General features: G+C 42.1%; 1 protein-coding gene across 1 annotated transcript in view; it reads right to left on the bottom strand.

The window, feature by feature from the left end:
* CHRFAM7A (CHRNA7 (exons 5-10) and FAM7A (exons A-E) fusion) overlaps positions 1-15969 on the bottom strand; it is a 41371-nt gene extending 25402 nt beyond the window's left edge. The window contains exons 1-2 of the mRNA XM_035553993.2: positions 15835-15969; positions 14673-14812 (exon numbers count right to left, since the gene is read on the bottom strand). Coding sequence (XP_035409886.1) covers positions 14673-14812; positions 15835-15889 — 195 coding nt within the window. The 5' untranslated portion in view covers positions 15890-15969. The remainder of the gene's footprint in view (positions 1-14672; positions 14813-15834) is intronic.
* Positions 15970-20427: the final 4458 nt, after the last annotated feature.

The following is a 20427-nucleotide window of genomic DNA, read 5'->3' as shown; positions in this document are numbered from 1 at the left end:
TTTGGCAGTTCTCTGATGCTGTCAGATCAAGCTGCTGTCAAGTGGAGCTAAGATTCATGGAAGCTATCAGGTCCTAACGATAGAGCAGACATAATCCCTTGTATAAGCAATGTGCTGAAGATCATATCTGAGAGCCCAGCATTGAAGCAGTGCCATAAATTTGGAAGAGGATAAAAGAGGATATAGAATGAGCTCCCCAGCAAAGCCAGATCCTAGATGGGTTCCATAGCAAGCTGCTCATGTAGCAGGAAATTGGAAAGGAAGAAAAAGTCAGAGGAAAGCCTGGGAACGGGGAATTCCGTATCCTGAAATGGTCCTTCTGAGTGGTGGACACCTGATTATCACTGTGCTTCACTTTCCTGTTTGAAAAAACAGGGGCAATAATGCTTCCTCAGCTCTGTGCTATATGTAAGGATCAAGACATTGAAGCCAGCAAGGTGCTCATGTATCTTATGGTTGGAGCTGCAGGCATGCTTTTAGGCAGCCATAGTGACAGGATGAAACTGAAGTCCTCAAAACTTTATGGAGAGAACTGGAGGGGCTGGACTTCCCCATTCCTGCACATCCTGCTGGTGCACAGTGGCACCCTGCGTGGCCAGCCCCCAGGAGAGGCCAGGGCAGCCAGGGCAGCATGTGGTCCAGCCTCATCTACCTGGAGCCCGCCTGAAAGCACCACAGTGAGCTCACATTCTTTCTAACATTAACTCAATATGCGGGAGAGACTTGCAATTCTTTGGTCTTTGTGTGCTGAGGTTAGTGCTAAACTTCTGTGTTAAAGTCAAAGGTGGCCCACTTCTTAGGAGCGCTTACATAATTGAATTTTGCCATCTCGAGGATAAAGATAACAATCAGTTATTCAAAAAAGCCAGCCCAACACTTCTGCAGAGACATTGAAATGAAAATTGCTGCTGCTTGCCAAGGACTGCCTGCAGTCCTTAGGTGGGGGCAGTAGCAAGTCTTGATCTTGAAGACTGTAATAGAGGCTGCTGCCTAGTGGGGCATGTTTGTTACCCCTAAAGTCTAAGGAATCGCCTACATTTCCCCTGCTAAAAAGCAAGATTTATTAAAATGCTAACTGGGATGGAATTAAGGATTATTTGTTTGGTTTTTTTTTTGCGTAGGAATAAAAAGCCATGTGGAGAGTTGATAATGTGAAATAGGTTTTCAGGGAACATAAAGGGGAAGAAAAAAGCTGCCCTTAATTACAAGTAAAATTCTAAGGGTTTTGGGTTTTGGTGTTTTGATTTTTTTTGAAATTGTCCCATATGTGCTCTGTTTTGCAAGTCTGAAAAACTCCAGTGGTTCCTTTATACTATTTGGTCTTACATGCTTTTTTCAAGGAGCAACCTGTGCTCTCTCCCCAGTTACTTTGTCCTGCTTTAAAAGAAAGGCAGAGTTTGTTCAAAACAATGTACAGGTCTTCTGGATTGATGCAAGTCTTATACAGCAGCCAAACTGCTGGAGAAGGAGCACAGAAGAGCCATCCTAACTCTGAACAGAGCATCTGAGCCTACTTAAAACATGGGAATGTGTTTCCATTCCATTTATACTCTGACAAAACACCTGACAGTTGTGACTGCCATTGACTGTAACAGAGCTTTGTCCTGGCAGTGGACTTGAGACTTATTTCTACCTAGTTTCACAGAAAAGAAGTGGAGATTACAAATGTGTGTAACAGGCTCATGATGTACCATTTGTGTTACCATGGAGATGTAATTGTAATAGCAGTCATTTTTCTTTTTCAGTACATCATTATTAACAAGAGATTGTATTTAGATTTGAACACATTCATCCTTGCAAAGACAAGCAGGGATCAGGCTTATTAAATGAGCAGAATACAGCATAGCTAGGAACATACTTCAGAACATCTTCTGGGAAAAAATATTCTTTTGAGGAGCAAGAGAGGGAGGGTGAATTAATTTCAACTTATGAATTCCCATGATTCACTCTAGGTTTCACTCAGTTCAATTATTAAATATAGCATAGACCTAAAAGTGTCGTTGCATTTACCGCAAACATGCTAAGTAATAACTGTATTCTGTCACCTTCTCTACAAGTAAGTCTTGATTCAATTATATTCCAAGGCGCTCCCATTGAGAGGACTGAACCCTGCGTTACTGTTCAGTACTGGCTCTAGGTGGTGGTTACCATTGCCAGTTTGACACAGATAGGCACGCCAGCTCCTAACGCATGCTGGGATCTGGCAAGTACAGACCATTCCCCAGACTAAGAGGGAATAAAAGAGCTCCCATAGCCTTCCTCCCCAAACAGAGTTAAAACGGGAATTGAAGCCTTTGAAGCTGATGTATTTGCCTAGAGATAAGCTGCAAAACACAGAAGTTGAAAGGTCAGCTTGTTACACCCTGATGTAACAGTAATGCTAGGATAGACTTATATCTAGGGGATTCAACTATATTTTATTCTTGCTTGTCAATTTTAAGTCATGTATGACTTGTTATTAAGTCTTCCTCCTCAAAATGTTCAAAATCACAGGGAAATGCTGTTATAGCATTTTTATGTAGTAAATTATTGTGGAAGGAATGCAAGTGATGTCTTCAAGGAGAGAAGACAGGGTTCGTGGTGGAACTAGGAGCTGAACACAGAGCTGCCTCTTCCTCTCCCTCAATGTGATCAGAGCATACAGCTCCAGCACCAGCCCGTTGTCAGCATTCTTCTATGCTCTTTTGTGCAATAGAAATTTCCACAGCTGACCAGAGCATGTCAGCCATGTTTTAACATCAGTGCACATGCTAAAACAGCAGTACCTCTGAGGCACACACCAGAGGCACAGAGACAGAGGCATCTGACCAGGCCACAACCACAAGGAATAGACCACTGCAAATGGACATAGTTAAAGCCAGCTTCAGAGGACCAGTTAGCAAACTGCCGTCACTCATCTCAGACAGTCTCTCCGGCTATGCTGTTTTTCCTCCAACTTTTGAAATGTAGGCAAATTAAGCAAGAACTCCCCAAATTTCTGTAATAATAAACATAAACCAATATTCTAGATGTCTGTAGATATCTCTAGATGTCTCAAGGTCTCTGTTCAATCCAGGATACAGCACAGACACATCACCATGGCAATTAGAAAATACCCTGGAGAAGGGTGAAATATGAAATACATTGCTTATCCTGCTGGATGTCTCTGCAGCTCTTGGCACAGTGGTCCACAAAGTATTACAAAGACACCTTAATCGCCCAGGAAGAGAGGATGAATCAGCATTGCATAAATCTAGGTATTCCTCACCCTACATCTTGTCAGGGACAGGTTTTAGAATCAGAATAGAATCACAGAACCATTCGGGTTGGAAAAGACCTGCAAGATCATCAAGTCCAACCATCAACCTGACCTACTGAGTCCCATCACGAAACCATGCCCCTTAGTGCCATGTCTCGCTTTTAGTGCCATTATTTTTTTGTTGTTCAGATTTATGTTGCAAGAAGATCATGGCTACACATTACTTTTGAGTAGACACAGAATTGACATCACTTCTCTTATATTAAGAGACAAAATGGATGACTTAATGGTGAGCCCCCCCACCCAGTGATTTCTCTTCATCCACTACCTCACTGTGTGTTTTCAAGAAGTCTGTAGGAACTTAGATGTCTACACATCCTCTCTTCATTATCAAGGTTACTTCAACTTAACCACCAGATTCAGAAATGAAAGGGGAGAGTAGGTTAGGCAAGGAAGGGAGAAATGCAGATGCACGGAAACAGTCTTCTTTTACAGGGTCTTCATTTTAAAATTTCCCTGAGAATCCATGTGGTCCTCACTTGTCTTTAGTGTCTATACAGAGTCACTAAAAAAAGATGTTGATCAATGAGCTTGGCTGAGAGGAATATGTTGATGAAAATCACCTGTGTGTCTTTCTTCACAAATGCAACAAGCGTCAGAACACCTACACGGTCCTTCAGGCTGCTGTCTGTGGCAACACAAAAGAGCAAACTCTCTCCTATGAAATGAACATTTCAGCTGATGGGGTCAGAGGTAGAGCAAAGTCTCCAAATTCCATAAAATCCGTGCTTATCTGAATTTCTTGAGCTCGGTGAGTGTTTCAGTCAAACTTAGCAGTGCTCATTACTTCTATCATTTTCATTCTTGCCTTTTGTACTCTTGGTGGTGGGGTGTGAAAGGTCTGCTTCTTTCTTCTCAGATAGTCAACTGACAACTGCATAGCTATTGAAAGTAATTATTAGGCTACCAACAACAGAAATCTCTTAATACTCACAGCTGAACACAGAGAACAATAAAATTCCCAGGGGGTAGCGTTGTATAAACATGGGCATGGGTCCACCAACTTTGTGCGTGGTTATTGATCATCATGTATGTAACATAGGGATATGCTTACAGGTCATGCAAATACAGCTTTGCATCACTGCTAGAGAATTTTGGAGGGACAAACTGGATAGATTTCATATTCTTATGTTGCTGCCAATAAAATCTTTTATGCCATGCTGTTAGTACTTCCCAGTACAGCTAGTGTTGAAGCCTTTCTTCTTTACAAACTGAAACCGTTCTTCTTTACAAATCAAATTCTGGTTTCAGTGAACAGCCATGCACATGCGATCATAAATGAAGGTTAAATCTGAATTTAACTGTACGTTAGGCTTCTTATAGTTATTCTTGGAAAACAATCTATTTTAATGTTAAATAACTTAAAAATTCAAAATAAATTAGTTGACACTGAAAATAAATGTTTAAGTGTTTGAAATTCTAAATGAATTTTAAATTTTATTTTTCTATATACGTGCTTGTACATATATGCTGTGTGCTGCCTGCTGCCAACCCATTGTGATACTTCCCCCCACACCTTTTTTTTTTTTTTTTTACTTTGCTGTAACTCAGAGATATATTTAGCTTGGGAACAGTTGGATTGCTCAGTAGTCTATTCAGTCAAGCATGGTGAGGAGTTTACAAAAACTAAGAATTCAAATCTGTATCATCTAAATTTGAAGTAATTAACATTTAAATGTTTCTATGTTAATATACTCTTCATAGATAGAAAATTGCTTGCAATCCTTTGGCAATGCTTTGTTCAACTGTTGTCAGCACTATTAGTTTGCAAATTACTGAAAACTTTTTATAGTGTATGCTTTTCTGAGAGAAAAGCAATCACTGTATCTGCACAGGTTGGAGAATACAGACATAAATGAAACAGAATACCACATACTCCATTGTTCAAGAGTCATACCCATCAGGACTAACATTTAGAACTGTTAAACCAACACTGGTGCTTTACTCCAGTCCCCAAGCTCCTCTGGTAGCACAGGAGCTCCCGAGGACAGCACTGGAGGTTAGGTGCATTGCTTGCAGCAGTTACTGGCTTGCCTTGTCATCAGCCCTGAAATTGCTGCAGCACTTCTCCTGCCAACTTGTGGACCCACACAGGTCATGTTACAGGAGTGGGGCAGAGGCCGTGCTGGTTAGGCAGGGGTTGCTTTTCCCCATGGAATTCATCTAGCCCACAGCATCTTCCCACAGCACTTCCAGGAGCCTTCCTGGGCAAGAAATGGGTCCAGCAGGGGCAACCACCTGCACTGGACTCTTCCCTCAGTGCGTGTTCACAGCGCAGTCAGAGGCAAATCAAATCCAGGAAGAATTAAGTCAGCTGCCATCTTTACATGCACTGTAAAACAGGCTTTGCCGAGTAGCACCAGATTTATAGAGCATGTAATCAGTCCATGTGCGCATAAAAACCACAGCATGACGTATTGTCTAGTACTTGAATACGACAGAAATATTGTAATTTTAACTGTAAATAGTCTTTATAAAAAGAGGAACTCTTAAAATTACAAGGTGTGTATTCATTTCAGTCCCTAAACTTCTCTGAATTTAAATCCTTGTATAAGGACAAGCGCTAGTTAGAAAGACAGGACTCTCAGAAACTATGTCTTGTGCTGTAGTTTGGCTTTATTCTCTGATTACTGAGGACTAGTAATAATTCCTAGGTGATGTGAATTTGAAAACTCCATTGTTCTAGTAAGCTTTGTGTTCTTCTTCCTGTGCTCTACAGCAATCCAGCACATCAGAATCTACTTTCTAGGACTTTAATCATACTTTTCATAGTAAGGATAAAAACCTTCATCACAAGTCACATACCATTAGATATCTGCTCACATCGTGTGTTAATGGAGTATCCACACCAGTGTGTTTAGAAAACAAAGTACTGAGCTTTTATGATTAGGGCTGATTATATCTCAAGGGATGAGAGGAATGTTAAAAGAAACAGCTTTGCTTTTCTTGTGTTTTAGGAATAAATTCTTCACTCAGAGGGTGGTGAGGCATTGGCACAGGTTGCCCAGGGAAGCTGTGGGTGCCGCATCCCTGGAGGTGTTCAAGGCCAGCCTGTATGGGGCTTTGGGCAGCCTGGTCCAGTGGGAGGTGTCCCTGCCCATGGCAGGGGTTTGGAACCAGATGATCCTTACGGTCCTTTCCAATCCAAACCATTCTATGATTCTATGATATTAAAAACAAGCAAGCAAACCCAAAACCTGATCTGGATTACAATTCCCAGGTGGTTTAAACAGGAGACCTCTCCTGTGAAACCAGAAAAAAAGTCCTGAAGTTCTCATACAATAAACATCTACTCTTTCCTGAACTAACATTGTCCGAGAAGACTAGATACTGGTAAAAGATACAAAGATAGAAGAAAGATACTGATGAAAAAATTAGTCCAAAAGGCCAGAAAATATTCAATAAAAGAATTTGAAAGTACAGGAAAAATTGACAAATACCACAAAAATAAGTCTGCAATTTCTCCTAGTAAATCTGAATCTCAACAGTAGGGTTGGAGATGTGTTGGCTGCTTGTTTAAATACATCAATTATCAGAATATTTTAGGCTGTTATTGGAGAAGACCTGGTCTTCATATTTTGAGGGGAAACAGAAAACTTTTATGTTATAATCCAGTAACTTCCACAGGTATTAAACTAATTAAAAATATTGAAAAATCATATCCCAGCTGTTCTGCTTTTCTAAATTCTAAGGAATAAATCAAGGTAGAATGGCAAATGGCTGCAAGATGACAATGAAAATATTTTCTCCTTTCAGCATGGAGGGAAGCAGCCAAGTTAAAGAAAAATAAAGCTTGGAGAGACTTTTTCTAGTGTACCGAAATGAATGCAAAAAATTAAAAGTATAATGCAGATTTGATGAGCTTCTGCCACAACCATTGTTTACAAAGTGGCTGCTGAGGTTTGATAAACAGCTTAAAAACTTCTTTAGCACCATTTTTCAATGAGCCTGTTGATCTGGTTTTTTTATTTCTTTCCACATTTAAATTTCTCTTTTTTTTTTTTTTGAGGGGGTGTTTGTTTTATAGTCTGTTTCTTTATAAAATCTGTTCTGCTTCTCTGAATGACAGCATAATTTTCTTTTTAAAATTTCAAATATTTCACATTACTATCTTGCCCAGTGGGTCCAGAGTATTTGATTGCAAATACCGAGCCTGCAGATTCTTATGCAGTGGCTTTTCTAAGCACTGTATGTAAGTCATTGAAGTCAGCTGTATACTTACGCTTTGTAAAATGAGACAAGGATGAAAGCCCTTGAATATATAATTCTAAATCATACAAGTAACCAAGGGCAATATAGAATGAGCAAACTTTGACTGAGTTCAGATAAACATAAAAAAGTTTTCATGCTTTCATTTTTTCTTTGGTCTGCACAAGTGAATTGAACAGCCTAAAGGAACAGGATTTCTCTTGAGATTCTGCTATAGCTCACTAGGTAAAAAAAAAAAATTGTTCAGCACTTTTCTTTCTCCCAACTAGAAATTCAAAAAAGAACCAGGAGAAACAGGAAAATAAGTGAAAGCTTATGTACTAAAAGATTTAATTAGCTAGGAAATGTCTGGAGAAGCTATGGAAGATTCCAATCTAAATGATATTGTGCAACATAAGTAACAATTTGAATATTCATAGAGATTAATAACTAAATTCAATTTCCTTAAATAAATGACTTAATGCTGATTTTTCTGCTAGTAAAAAGAAAAAAACAATAATTATCAGAGTTCAGCAAAATGGACACATTTATATCCACCAAAATGCTTGTCACTGTAAGTCTTGCTATAGAACTCACAAGCTAAAAGCGTATTTAGCCAGCACTTTCCCAGGTTGAGAAACATGGCTCAGACAGAGATGGAACTAACCTGAGTTTTCTAAACATAACATATTTTAAATAAAGAAGTAAAAAAGCCAAGGGTAGATGTTTGTGTGCAATTTAAGCTAATCTAACTCCAAACTAAAGACAAGTCATCTAAAGAAATGACTACGCACAACATTGTTATAGCTCACCACTCAGTCACAGAGGCAGTAGTGCAAGCCAGAGGGGTAGGGACATGAGGCCAGAGACTACTGAGAGCATCTCTTTCAGCAGCAGAGTGCTTCATCCAGCTTAGGACACTCACAAAATGGTGTTCTGAGTTCCACAGAGAGAGCTGGTAAAAATTCAAGATTCAAGCCAGAGAGCGCCAGAACACTGTAACGTAGTCAACAGTTGCAAAGTACTGTTGCTGGAAGTCCTTAGAAAAGTCTAAGGCATATTAATGAGAATGAATATCAGAAAGCCATTGTTCTGATCCCAATGCAATAGTTTGTCTGGTCTTAACTTTAGCATTTTTATTTGACTAACACTGTCTTGTGAGCTTCATCAACAGTTCCAGTGACGTGAATGATTTTACTGGTAAAGAAATCTAGTCTGTCAACACATAACTTGTCTGTAAGTGTTTACAAACAGAGATGAACTTTTCTGCTGTGTTTACATGTCATCTAGCACAGGGAAAGCCTGGACCATGACTACAATTTATACTTGTTAGAATGATAAAAATAATACAAATACCTGCCCTCATCTGAAGGCAGTATTGACCTATCTTTGGCCCTGGTTAAGAAAGCACCTAGGGATCAAATTAAACTCATTCAAGCCAAGCAAAGCCTCCACTGATTATTTCCACTGCATCCAAATATTTCTTAAAACATAGTAGTCAAAAATTAACATAATTTAGGCTTTGCAAAAAACATGCATCAAATTGGGTCAAACCAGTTCCTTTACTCTACTTTTACAAGACAATGGTAAATTCTACTTTTCCCCTCAGTATTCTCCAAGCCCCTCCCAAACTTATGTCATCTGTTAATTTAATGAAAAATTCTCTTATTCCACCTATGCTATTCCATTAATGAAAATAATTGAGGTCAAGATAGGTTCCTGGGGAATCTCACCATGTAACTAAATCTCACTGTTTTGACAGTGAATCATTGACAACTACTCCATGATTTTATAACCCATTCTGCAATGTGGGTTTGCCAAGGCCTTACTCTCTACATATTTTTCTCTGAGAATGTTATTCAGAAAGGCTTTATTAAAGTCAAAATACATACTTTGCAGCAAATAGTCAAGAAATCTGATATACTTCACTAGAAGTATCTTTATGCTATGTACCCAATCTTGTTGAAGAAGGAAGTGTACCTTATTTTTCTAGAAAGTTTTTAGTGTTGTTTCCAAGATGGAACATGGGAAATTCTGATCCAATGTTAGGAAAAAATTCTTACCCTGATGGCAGTTACAGACTGGAAACAAGTTACCCCGGGGAGCTTGTGGAATCCGTGTCCTTGGAAGTGTTCGGTACTTGACTGGACATAGTCCTGAGTAAGGGGATCTATTTAGACATATTTGGAACAGGGGGTTGGACTAGATGACCTCTGGAGGTCTCTTCCAAACTGCAACATGTGTTGAATTTTTCTGCTTGTCTAGATAGCAGTAAACTTGGAATTTGAACTATCACTGTATATCTTAATGTATTCCAGATCTTCACTTCTGTGTCTCTAAGCAGTAATTTGCAGTGTAAATGCATGATCATTTTGCGTTAACTTCTAATGTTTCATATTCTGACTTTTGGGGATGGAATTCTCTCAGATGTGTTTCTCTTAACTGCACTAACAGCAAATATGAATATGTCTTGTAAAAATGTCAGGCTAGGCACAAAATTAATACCTTCACTATCACTATATTTGTTTTTCTATGCCATTCCCTGTTCTGCATGAGATTTAGCAGAGCAGGAAGAGCACTGCTTCTGCGTCTGTTCCTAGTGCTCACTCTAAACCAATAGGCTGGATATTCTTCTCTGATATTGTCGTTGGGATGGATATTACAGGAGGAAATAAGAATATTAAGTGCTTGCCTCCACAAAGTGCTTAAGAAAGTGATGGCTGTAATTGTATCCAGTGTCAAAATTATACAATATCAGCACATTTCAAGAATCTGTTTCACAAAAATGTATCTGTTGAAAGTTTTCCCTAAGCATAGGCTAGGTTCATACTCCACACCAGCACTGAAATATTAGATAGGCAGATGCCAAAGACTTTTTGTGGAGATAATGGGGTTTCCATCAGGTGAGATGCAGAGAAAATAAGTAGCTTCTCTACATCTTGTCCTGAATTTTTTTTTTTAACACTGTGCTGAAGCTGTGACCATGAGCAACTCTGACCACCCACTAATCCCTTCTCCTTTACTGCCACTAAGGCATGCAGATACCCTTAGGGTTCATCTGTTAGGATTTTCCTTCTGTGCTCATTCTTAAATTTTGTTTAGCTTCCTTAAGTCAGACGTCTCCAAATGTTTTCTAACTCAGATCCAGACAGGTTTATTATGTCTATTAGTTCAATATACATTGCTTTCCTGCAAGGAGTTTTGAAACAAGACTTCATTAAATCACACAGGAAAGTTATTTTTCATTTATTTTATCGAATTGCTTGGCGTTTCTCATTTCAAGAAAATTGAAGCAAATAATTACAAAAAGCAAAAGAAATCTCTTATTCTTCGTCTGATATTATAAATCTCAAATGTCCTTGAAGAGCACTTCTGGCTAGCTGGCTGTTTCTACTTTGTTTTCACTGATTTATGATTTAATTGTAAGATCATTTGCAAGGCTTAAGAGCAGCAATTTTTCTATAAGGAATCTAGGAATAAAGTGAACTAAAATATACCTAGGATCTTTCTATTAAAAGTGCTTCTTAACTAGACACAGAAGCTTTTTCAAAGTCCACCCCTTTCAAACATGCTTCTTTCCATTCTGTCCCTCTCTCCTCATGCACCTAAAGTTCACCATTCTTCCAAACTCTCAGGTCTACCATGTGTTCCCACCTCTTTTCTAAGCATTTCCCAATTTCCTAGCTCTCCTCTTCATTAATGTGTTCCAAAATTGCATTTTTCATATGCTGCCCCTGTTTTCCCTCCCCACTTGGAAACACTTCGCATAATTCATGCTGTCAGTTTGCATTCTCACTAGACAGTTCATTAGCTGTTTTCTACTACTGGACTAAACTAAGGTGGGGCAATTTGAACTTACAGGTCCCTCATTAGGTAGTCCTGATACTAGCATGCATATTATTATAAAATATTAATAAAAAGAAAAAGAAAAACATATCTGCAATTATGCAGATATTTGTAATTGCATATCTGCAATCTGGATTAACTAAAATGTAAAGTAGGAAATGTCCACTTTGTTGGGAAACGGTTTCATATACTATCTCCCTTCTGCTATCGGCAAAGTCAGAGTGGAATGGAAGAGAGTTCAAGTAAGGAAATCAGCAGCTGGAGTTCTGCCGGGGACTTGACAGATCTGCTCTGGATGGGTCTAGTGCTTAGTATATCTTGTATTAGCTGAGAAGACATTAAAGTGGATATATAAAATGCAGGAATAGCATGATGGTGACATGTTTTGTTTCTAGTTTGTTAAACCAGTAATTGTTATTGCAAGTAGCTGTCTTTCCCACCAGTATTTGCTTCTTGTTGACAATGAAGAAAACTCATTTGTTTTATAGTGTGAAGCTTAATTTACTTCATGGTTGGTTTCTTTCTTTGCCTGTCAATCCCAGATCTCTGAGAAATAATGGCAGTCAGTTTTATAGCAAGCAGAATGAGCTGTAACTAAACTGTCAATACAAAAACCGTGGCTTCTTACTGATAATGAAGGGGATTTTTTGGAAGGCACATAGGATCAAAAACTCCCTTTTGAATCATATTAGCCATGACTGCCAGTTACTGACTATACCCAGATTGGCTAGCAATCTGTGAATATTTGCAGTTTAATCCTTCAGTTCTACTTTTTTTTATTATTATTATTAATTAAATTTGACAGCTCCAGAAGTTTTTAACTGTGAAGTTGACTGACTGCTGGCCTTTAGCCATCTATCTGCCCAGCAGCCACCTCTCTGTACAGTAGGCAAGGTCATGCTTATAGCTGTGTCAGGAGTGTGGGGAAGAGAAAGCCCCATACTTAACTGACGCAGAATGCAAGGGAAACCTTTATAGTAAAGATTCAATTGAAGTTTGAAAGTGTCATGAAGTCTCATGGATGTTCAGCTTATTCCATTCAGGATGCTTTCGGTGATGATGTAAAGGAAGTCTGTGTTAAGAAGTATGTTCATGGTTGGGACAGGGTTTTAATCGAAGCCTGGTCCAAGATTCATTTGAGTCACCGTGTGTTGTGGGGATATCTTCAGAAGTATGATTAAAATACATTCTGTTAAAGTGCTCAGTTCGAACAGGCCTTCAGACTGGCTAAGCTTTCTGGGACATACTGGCCTAGTACTGCCAAAGATAAAAATCTAACTAAAAGCAGGCAGGTAGGAAGGCATGGCCACAGCTGGAGACTCCAGGCAGCAGGAGCTGCTGCAGAAGCCACTACAGGGGCTGTTGTTGCACTGGAAAGTGCAGCTAGACTGACACTGCAGCCCACAGAGCAGGTGGGGCCAAGAGGACCTAGTGGTTATTTCTGCCCTGTCCTCCACATTCCTGCTGTACATGGCAAGAGACCGGGGAAGGTTTGAGCCAGCAGGAATAGCTGCAGCAGTAGCCCAAACAGGGGCTGTCAGGCCTTCAGACCTTTGAAGCACTGTCTGTGCTGCACTTCTTTCTCCTCACTTCAGCTTCCCTCTCTTACTCCACTCCATGCAGGCCCGGTCCTCACGACTCCCCCTGCCCTTCAAATCCCTCTTTGTTTGCTTTTACCTTGATACACCCTAAAGGAATCCAATTAGAAGATGAAGTGTGAAATTAATATATCCCCAGTTAACATGGTATCAGTTACTGTTTTTGTGTTGTCCCTCATTTTTATGCTCTTTCTGTTGTCTCTGATACTCCAAAGGTATTCTTGCTTACTTGTCTCCTCAGAGTGAGTCTTGGTGTCAGGAGTCAACTGCTGCGTGCATCTGCAGAGTGCACAGTGTGAGGAAATCCCCTTCTTTTAAAATTTCTTAAGCTCACCCACAGTAAGTATCATTAATAACAAAAGCATGCCCACCTACAGGGAAAGGGATGTTTGTGTCGTCTGTGGTGTAAGCCCCTGGTACGGGCTGTTGTCTCACATCAGAGTTTGGTCTGATGTCTGGCTGTTCTCTGCTGGCTCCCAGGCGTCCGTGCACAGCCCCAGTCCGCACGAGGCAACCTGCCAGCACCTTTACAAACTGTTGCACTCTGCATAACATACATTCTTCCCTTGCCCTCACTCCAGTAGGCATACCCCATACAGCTTCTGTTTGACTGTCTGGTATTGCATATTGCAAGCTCATCTGCCACAGACAGGATGCGTGATGTGTTTTGCCTGCTGGCTTTAGTGGCACTGACACTGAAACAAGTCACTGATTACAACTGTCTATTCTCACTTCAGCAAATAGGAAATATCACAGTGGAAATACATATCCTAGTTTTCACCCTAGGTCTAATAAACCTAAAACTTGCAAAAATGTGCATAGAAACTGTGAGCATTTAAAGTTGCAGAGTTCTCTGTGTGTGCTGACCTTTAGATAATATATGAACGGTGTCTGGATTTTGGCAGTTGTCAGCTTCCAAGGGAACAGAAAGCAAGCCACTTGTCATGAATAATCCCATCTTTTTCTTTCCTGAATTTTGTTGTGCCTCATACTTTAGGGTTCTGATGGAAAGATGATGGCGTTTGGAGGTTAACTACTAGCTTTAAGTGATTAACTTCTTTATTAGCAGCCATAGCTAGTTGAGTTCAGTAAAAATAAATACTGTAAATCTGCTTATGTGTAGAGTTTGATCTTTGTGCAGCTGTGACAGAATGAAGCTTAAATTACTCATATTTGAACCCAGAAGATCCTACAGAGCATTTTATAAGCCTAGAAAGCAATGCACAAGAATATCCATTTCTATACCACCCAACTGTGGTTGCAAACAGAGCAGCTAAAAAGTAAGCAGAGAATTTAAGAATCTTGTCTAAATAAGATAAGAAATAACCTGGATTTTGGCCAGAACACCCCCTTCCTCCCTCCACTCCCAAATAAGCTCAAGTGACCACCAGTAAGCAAGACCTTTGTTGTTGCATATTCCCCCACAGACTACACTTCTTGTTGGACTTGAGTACAATTAAGGATTCAAAAGGCAAAATATAAAGTTTGAGCATCATTTTAAATACTTCATACTGCTAAGAACATTGGGGAATATTGACAAGAGCTCTAGGAAAGAGACAAACTTTACTGTTATATTTGCTTTCTTTTTTTTAAAAAAAGGCAGTCAAAATTTGGCATTGTCTCTTCAATTATTTGTGCTTTCCAAGGTCTTGCAGTCTTCCTTTGCTATCACATTTCCTTGTTCTGGGAAGGGAAAATCCATCCTTTTAAAGAAATAGTTTCCTATGAGGTTACAGACTCACCACATCCATGATCTGCATGAGGCTGAGAGTGAAATAGACAGTGAGAGGCTGGGAATCATTCGCAACCGGTCGTTCTAGAGGGTTGTAATTTTTCAGCAGCTCCTTATAAAGCTTCCTTTGGAACTCTCCTTGTAGGGACTCTTTGGGCACAGGAATAAATAGAAAAATGATTGGGATTCTACATTGGAAAGTAAAACTACAGTGTTATGTTCTTCTCATTATACCAGATATTATGTAGCTGTTATCCTACATGCTGCATAAGAAATGCCACTGGGATTCGTATAGTTCATCAGCTACTGTAGCAAAATCGTACCACAAATGTATTATCATCCTTTCCTTTCATCCCATCCTATAAGAGGGATTCCCTCTTTGGCTGGCCAGGAGTGGCAAACTCTAGCGGGTAGTGATGCTTCGTCAACACATGCACGCCGTGGTCCAGCGGCGAGAGGTGGTGAGGAGGAAATACACCACCTCTGTTGTGACACCTGCCTGGGCATGGCTATAACCAGGAGAGCAGAGCACAGGTACAGCGGAGGGCATCAACGAGACAACGGGAGAAAAATGGCTACAGGTTAGGACCAACCCATGCTCTCTGAGCGCTACAGATCAGAACTCTTTGGGGCAGGTGCTCTCCGCTTTGTTCTCTATTCACGCAGCTGTCTACAAAGCGTGGGTACCAGGTCCCTGACAGGGATGGTAGGCGTTACATCAATGCACCTGATAACGTTCAGGGACTTCTATCCTTTTTACACATCGAATCCGGGGAGGATCTTTATTCTGCCATTTTCTATGGAGGGAGAGGGAGCAGCTCCGCACGGATGGAGCACAGCAGACCAGGCACAGCGGCACTTTCAGACGGAGAGGAAATCTGGGTCAGGGCAGAACAGGTCCCCCGCACATGAGCCGCCTCTGTCCCCGCTCCAGTCAGACTTTGCTCTCCCCTTTCGTTTCCTAGTCGCCAACTCCCCCCTCTAGAGCAGCACCACTCTGTCCGCAAGCAGCTGCGGCTGAAGTGCCTTGAGGGGCTTCTCCCCGCCCCCCACCGCCCCGGGCACCCCCCAAGCCCCGGCCGGCACCTCGCCGTGCTGCCCAGGGCTGCGGAGGGCAGCGGCACCCCCCAGGCAGCGGCCCACCCCCGGCCGCCCGTGCGGGGCTCACTCACCGCGCACCAGCCCCGCCGCCGCCAGCAGCCACAGCACCAGCTCCCGGAGGCCCATTGCGACGAGGGAGGGAAGGCGACAGCGATAGCAGCAGCAGCAGCAGCAGCAGCAGCAGCAGCAGCAGCGCGCTTCTCCCGCCGCCGACCCCCGGGAGCCGCCAGGGACCTCTGGCGGCTCGGCCCCTTCCTGCGCCCTGCGGCGGCTCGGGCTGGGGCTGGGACAGAGCCCCGCTTCCCTCAGCCTGGGGCGGCCCCGGCCCGGGGGCGGCTGCTGCAGCCGGGGGGTGCGGCGCGGAGCGGCTCCGCCGGTAAAGAGGCGAGAGCGGGGAGCCCCCTCCCTGCCGGGCAGCCGAGCCCCGCCCGCTGGCACCTCCCGCCCCGGCGAGCCGAAACGGCAGCCGGCAGCGGCAAGCCTCCCTCCTCCCGGCACCTGCCCCTCGCCGCCGGCGGCGGCTGTTCCACCAGAAGCACGAAGCAGCCCGAAGGGCACCCGGGGACCCGGGCGGGACAGCCCTGCCTGGGGGCGCCGAGGTGGGAACCAGCGCAGGGCCCTGGTGGGAACTTGGCTTCGGGCACGTTTTGGGGAGGATGGAGACGGCAACACGGTGTAGGTGCACGTGTGGTTGTTCAGTCCCCAGCGGAGCTGCGAGGCCAGTGGCGCTGGTGTGGGATGTTTCGTTCAGATACAGGAAAACCAGCTGTGGTTGAGGTGCGTGGTGCTGAGTGCTTGGCAAACACATGCCTGAGTGAAAGGATGCCAGAGCGCCCGCCTGGTGTAGGTATAATGCACTGCAGTTAGAAAGCAGGCCTAGAAAATTCAGTGCATTTTGCTGATCATCAGGTTCCCATTTTCAACTTTAAGCATGTTTCTGACACCGCGTAAGGGTTATGTCTTTCAGTCCGAATCCCTGCCATTCAGTTGCTGCATTAAATGAATATCTAGGCAGCTGCATTTAAGGGAGGATGGCATTGTAGGATCTCCCCATTTGCAAGAGGTAACTAAATATAAATGCTTGTTCTTCACATCACCCAGCAAACAGCAGTTCATTACTCCATGTTAATTTTCAGCTTTAAAAATCCAGGTAGTGTGTTTTGTGTAAACACACAACCTAACTTATGTAGCTACCGTTTAAATGTTTTTAGACATTGAGCGCAGGACCAGATGAAACAGGGCAATGTGAGTAGCCCAGAACATCCCTGCGTCAGGTGTTCGGCCAGTTAAATACAGCAGGAGTGAGCCATTCCTCTTTCAGATGAACCAACTTGCTGGACAGCTCTGCCAAGGGGTAGTGGAAGCCATCAAGGGACAATGGTAACTCTCCTAAAGCCAGGATGTAACTAATATAGGAGCATACACTGATAACATTCTCAAGTATTTTGAAATAGTCCATCTAGGTTGAGTTTTATTATTTCCCTTTTTTGTTTTGAGGTGTTTTTGTTCCATGAGATCTTGACCCTTTTGGAACAGCTAGCAGACAGGAGTAAGTTACTAGGATCTCTGTGTTATTCACCGAGGAACCAAGTGTTATTAACCATTTGTAATTAAACCCTCACATGGCAGTGCTCTGAGTACCCAGATTTTGCCTCTTCGCGTTTTGGAAGGAAACTCCTTTTCTCTTCCTCCTGCTGTCCACTGCTGCTTTGGCATAGGTCCCTCAGGCATTTCTAGGTGGACAGTCAACAGCAGCAACTGTTCAAACAGCAAATTTGGAGAGGAAATTTACAGTTCAAGGCTGACCTCTGCTATTGGCTCATTTTGCTCTGCACATTGCTTTGTTGACAACTGCCTCACCCCAGGTGGTGAAGGCAGCACTGTGGAAGCTTGCACAGCCCAAGGTCCTCAGCGGCCTGTCAGGGGACTCAGCTGTTCCCTTTAGGCCACGCCAGCCTGTATCTCCTGACTTGTTTGCACCAGACCCCTCCATCTCCTCTTGCATCCCCATTCCTTCTAGGCCACACAGCCCCAAACCTTTGCCCCCTTTTCCATCTCTCCATGTAGCAGGAGCACAAGGCAGGATTGCTGGGCAGTGCTGGATGAGGAGGTAGCTTTGCTGTCTTGGCAGCAGCCTGCCTGGGAGAGAGGTACTGTGGTTAGGCAGAAACCCTTCAGGAGTCTGCATACCTTACAGCAGTTGGGAAAGCAGAGTAGAAGTACTCTGAGAGGTATTGCTGAGGCTACCTCTTTCCTCCTCCAAGCAATGGCTTAAAAGAGAGGCAGTTCGCAATGCCTGAATGGTCTCTGGAATGGTTTCAGGAAAGCTGAGAAGTTTCTGAATGTCTTTGGTCTTTGTCATATATGACTAGCTCTGGAAACCTGCTGGAGGCAAAGAGGATGGAAGATGCCTGTCAGCACTGCAGCTCCTGGCTGGGTGCCCGTCAGCAGGAGGTGGAGTGGTGGCAGGGAGGGAGAACACCGAGTGTCCCTCTGCCAGGGCTTGCAGCCTCTGTAGCTGGAAGTACTCGTGTGCTCACGTAGGGCGCACTGGGACCTTTCTTGTTCTCCTGGCACCTGATCTTTGCGTCTCCCCCTGCGCACTGGCACTTGTGTTCAGAATGATGTCTTCTGAATTATTACTCATTTAATAATAAATCTATTAGACTTTAGTAGGTTTGCTTGTAAAAAAACAAAGTTTACTCTGTTTTTGAGAACAGATCAATAAAAATATAATTGCTAATTAGAAGAGATTAAAAAGGTAAACTCTTCAGGGGATGGTGCCGAAACCCCAAATTCCAGTAATAGAAGGACTGAATGAATAATTCATAACTATTTCTTTGATAAATCTTGACTTATTTTTCTGTTTGTGGAGGTCTTATTTGTTTTTCATGTTAGCAAATTAAATTTTATAGGCACTTTGGAAATTGCACGCTGTAGATATTCTATAATAGCAATCTGCAGCCAAACTCCTTGATTAAACTGTGTTCTTTAAGCGCTAGCGGGCAGCTCAGTCAGATGCATTCCTGCTAAAGGATTTTCCTTTCTAGTCAAAGGTGCTGATGTGAATGCACATGAACAGCACGAAAGGCTGGAGTTTGCTTTTGGTAGATATCCTGGCTAGCAGAAGTTAATTTCACAAAAACTTATATGTACGAGCAAAGAAAGATAAGCACATACTGTACTAAGTCCTCTAAAAGCCTTCACTTACGGCACGTGTTGTTGTTGTAAAAGTACATTGTATACAACTGGGAAGAAAGATGTACAGTCTGTGGCCAGCAGAGGCTCTTTTCTATGACTCCAATGCCCACAAGAGATAAGACCCATTCTCCTATGGGCTTTAATTTTCTTTCTGTAGTACATTATCCAGGCAGGTGATTTGGAACCATCACCCCTCCCCAGGTAATGCATTTTTAGACACAATGATGAGAGCAAATCCATTTCACAATTATAGGTTGTAAAAGCTGTTGTGGGTCTCCCAGTCCACCTCCCGCTTCAGTGCCAGAATATGGACAACCCCTTAACATCAGTTCATTTGTCATGTAGATTGGACATAATTAGGCAAGGCAATTGTGCATGTCTTATTTGTGAATAGCCAATATATTCACAGAGACAACAGTGTGCACAGATCACATATCTTCACAGGAAGGTCAGGCGTAAGAAAATAATTTCAGTAATAGTATTTATTTAATGTCAGCATGCTTCCTGTTGCTCCTTTATCTGGCAAGCAAAGAAGTAAATACATCCTTGTGCAAAAGGCACAAGTCTTCACTCAAGTGCTACTTCAAGAATTTGAGTGAGGCCCAGAGCTATCACAGAAACAGACATGGAATTGTGAAATAAAGTGTCTATAGAAAAGGCCCTCTTCATAACTGTAACATGTTTCCCAGTTTCATTTATAAGGCTGACTAGTACGCTGGTCAGTTAAAAGAACCAGGGATTGAAGGACATTAAGAACGACTCGTGCAGTCATTACAAGATGTTGAAATTGTCCAAGGATTATAATATCCCCAAGCATGAGGAATATCTTTATTTTCTCTCTGTACAGACTTGTGGGGGATCAAAAGCATTCAACTGCCTAATGTGACAGAAGATGGTAAGACAGTCCTGAGATTGGGCTGGAAGAAGTGACCATCTTATATGAACTTGAAAGTGCCTGCAGCACTTTCTGACTTTGATCTAATTATTGTGCAACTGCAGTGCCCCAGGACTTCCATGTCCAAAAAAAGTCTGCCTTTCCTTCTTTTAGAGAAGAAGGCAGAGTAGGCTAGGATTTTAAATGGTAACTTACAGTATATGTTAGGTGAGACATACCTACATTTATTTGAATGTTAAGCAACTTAATTAATTACCTCTTGAATTGTTACCTTTATTTTTGAATTTTGATGTAGTGTTAGTAATGGTGTCTCATGCTATTATTTATTCTCTATGGTTTATTTCGCACAACTAGTAGTCTCAGTGATGGAGAATGTATCGGTGAAGACCTTGAATTTTTTCTATAAAATGCCCTGAAATAATATATTGCTTCTTCTTTGCCAAGAGGTAGCAGATAGCCTTCATGGTGATTTTTCTACTGACGGACAAATTAATGATTTGAAGTCTGGTTATTTTTGTCATTAAACTTGATGTTCTATACATCCAATCTCAAACAGAGGTTTGCAAAG

The sequence above is a fragment of the Cygnus atratus genome, chromosome 11 (genome assembly GCF_013377495.2).
Source record: "Cygnus atratus isolate AKBS03 ecotype Queensland, Australia chromosome 11, CAtr_DNAZoo_HiC_assembly, whole genome shotgun sequence".
NCBI classification, from domain to species: Eukaryota; Metazoa; Chordata; class Aves; order Anseriformes; family Anatidae; genus Cygnus; species Cygnus atratus.
This window is presented reverse-complemented; position numbering and strand designations above follow the sequence as displayed.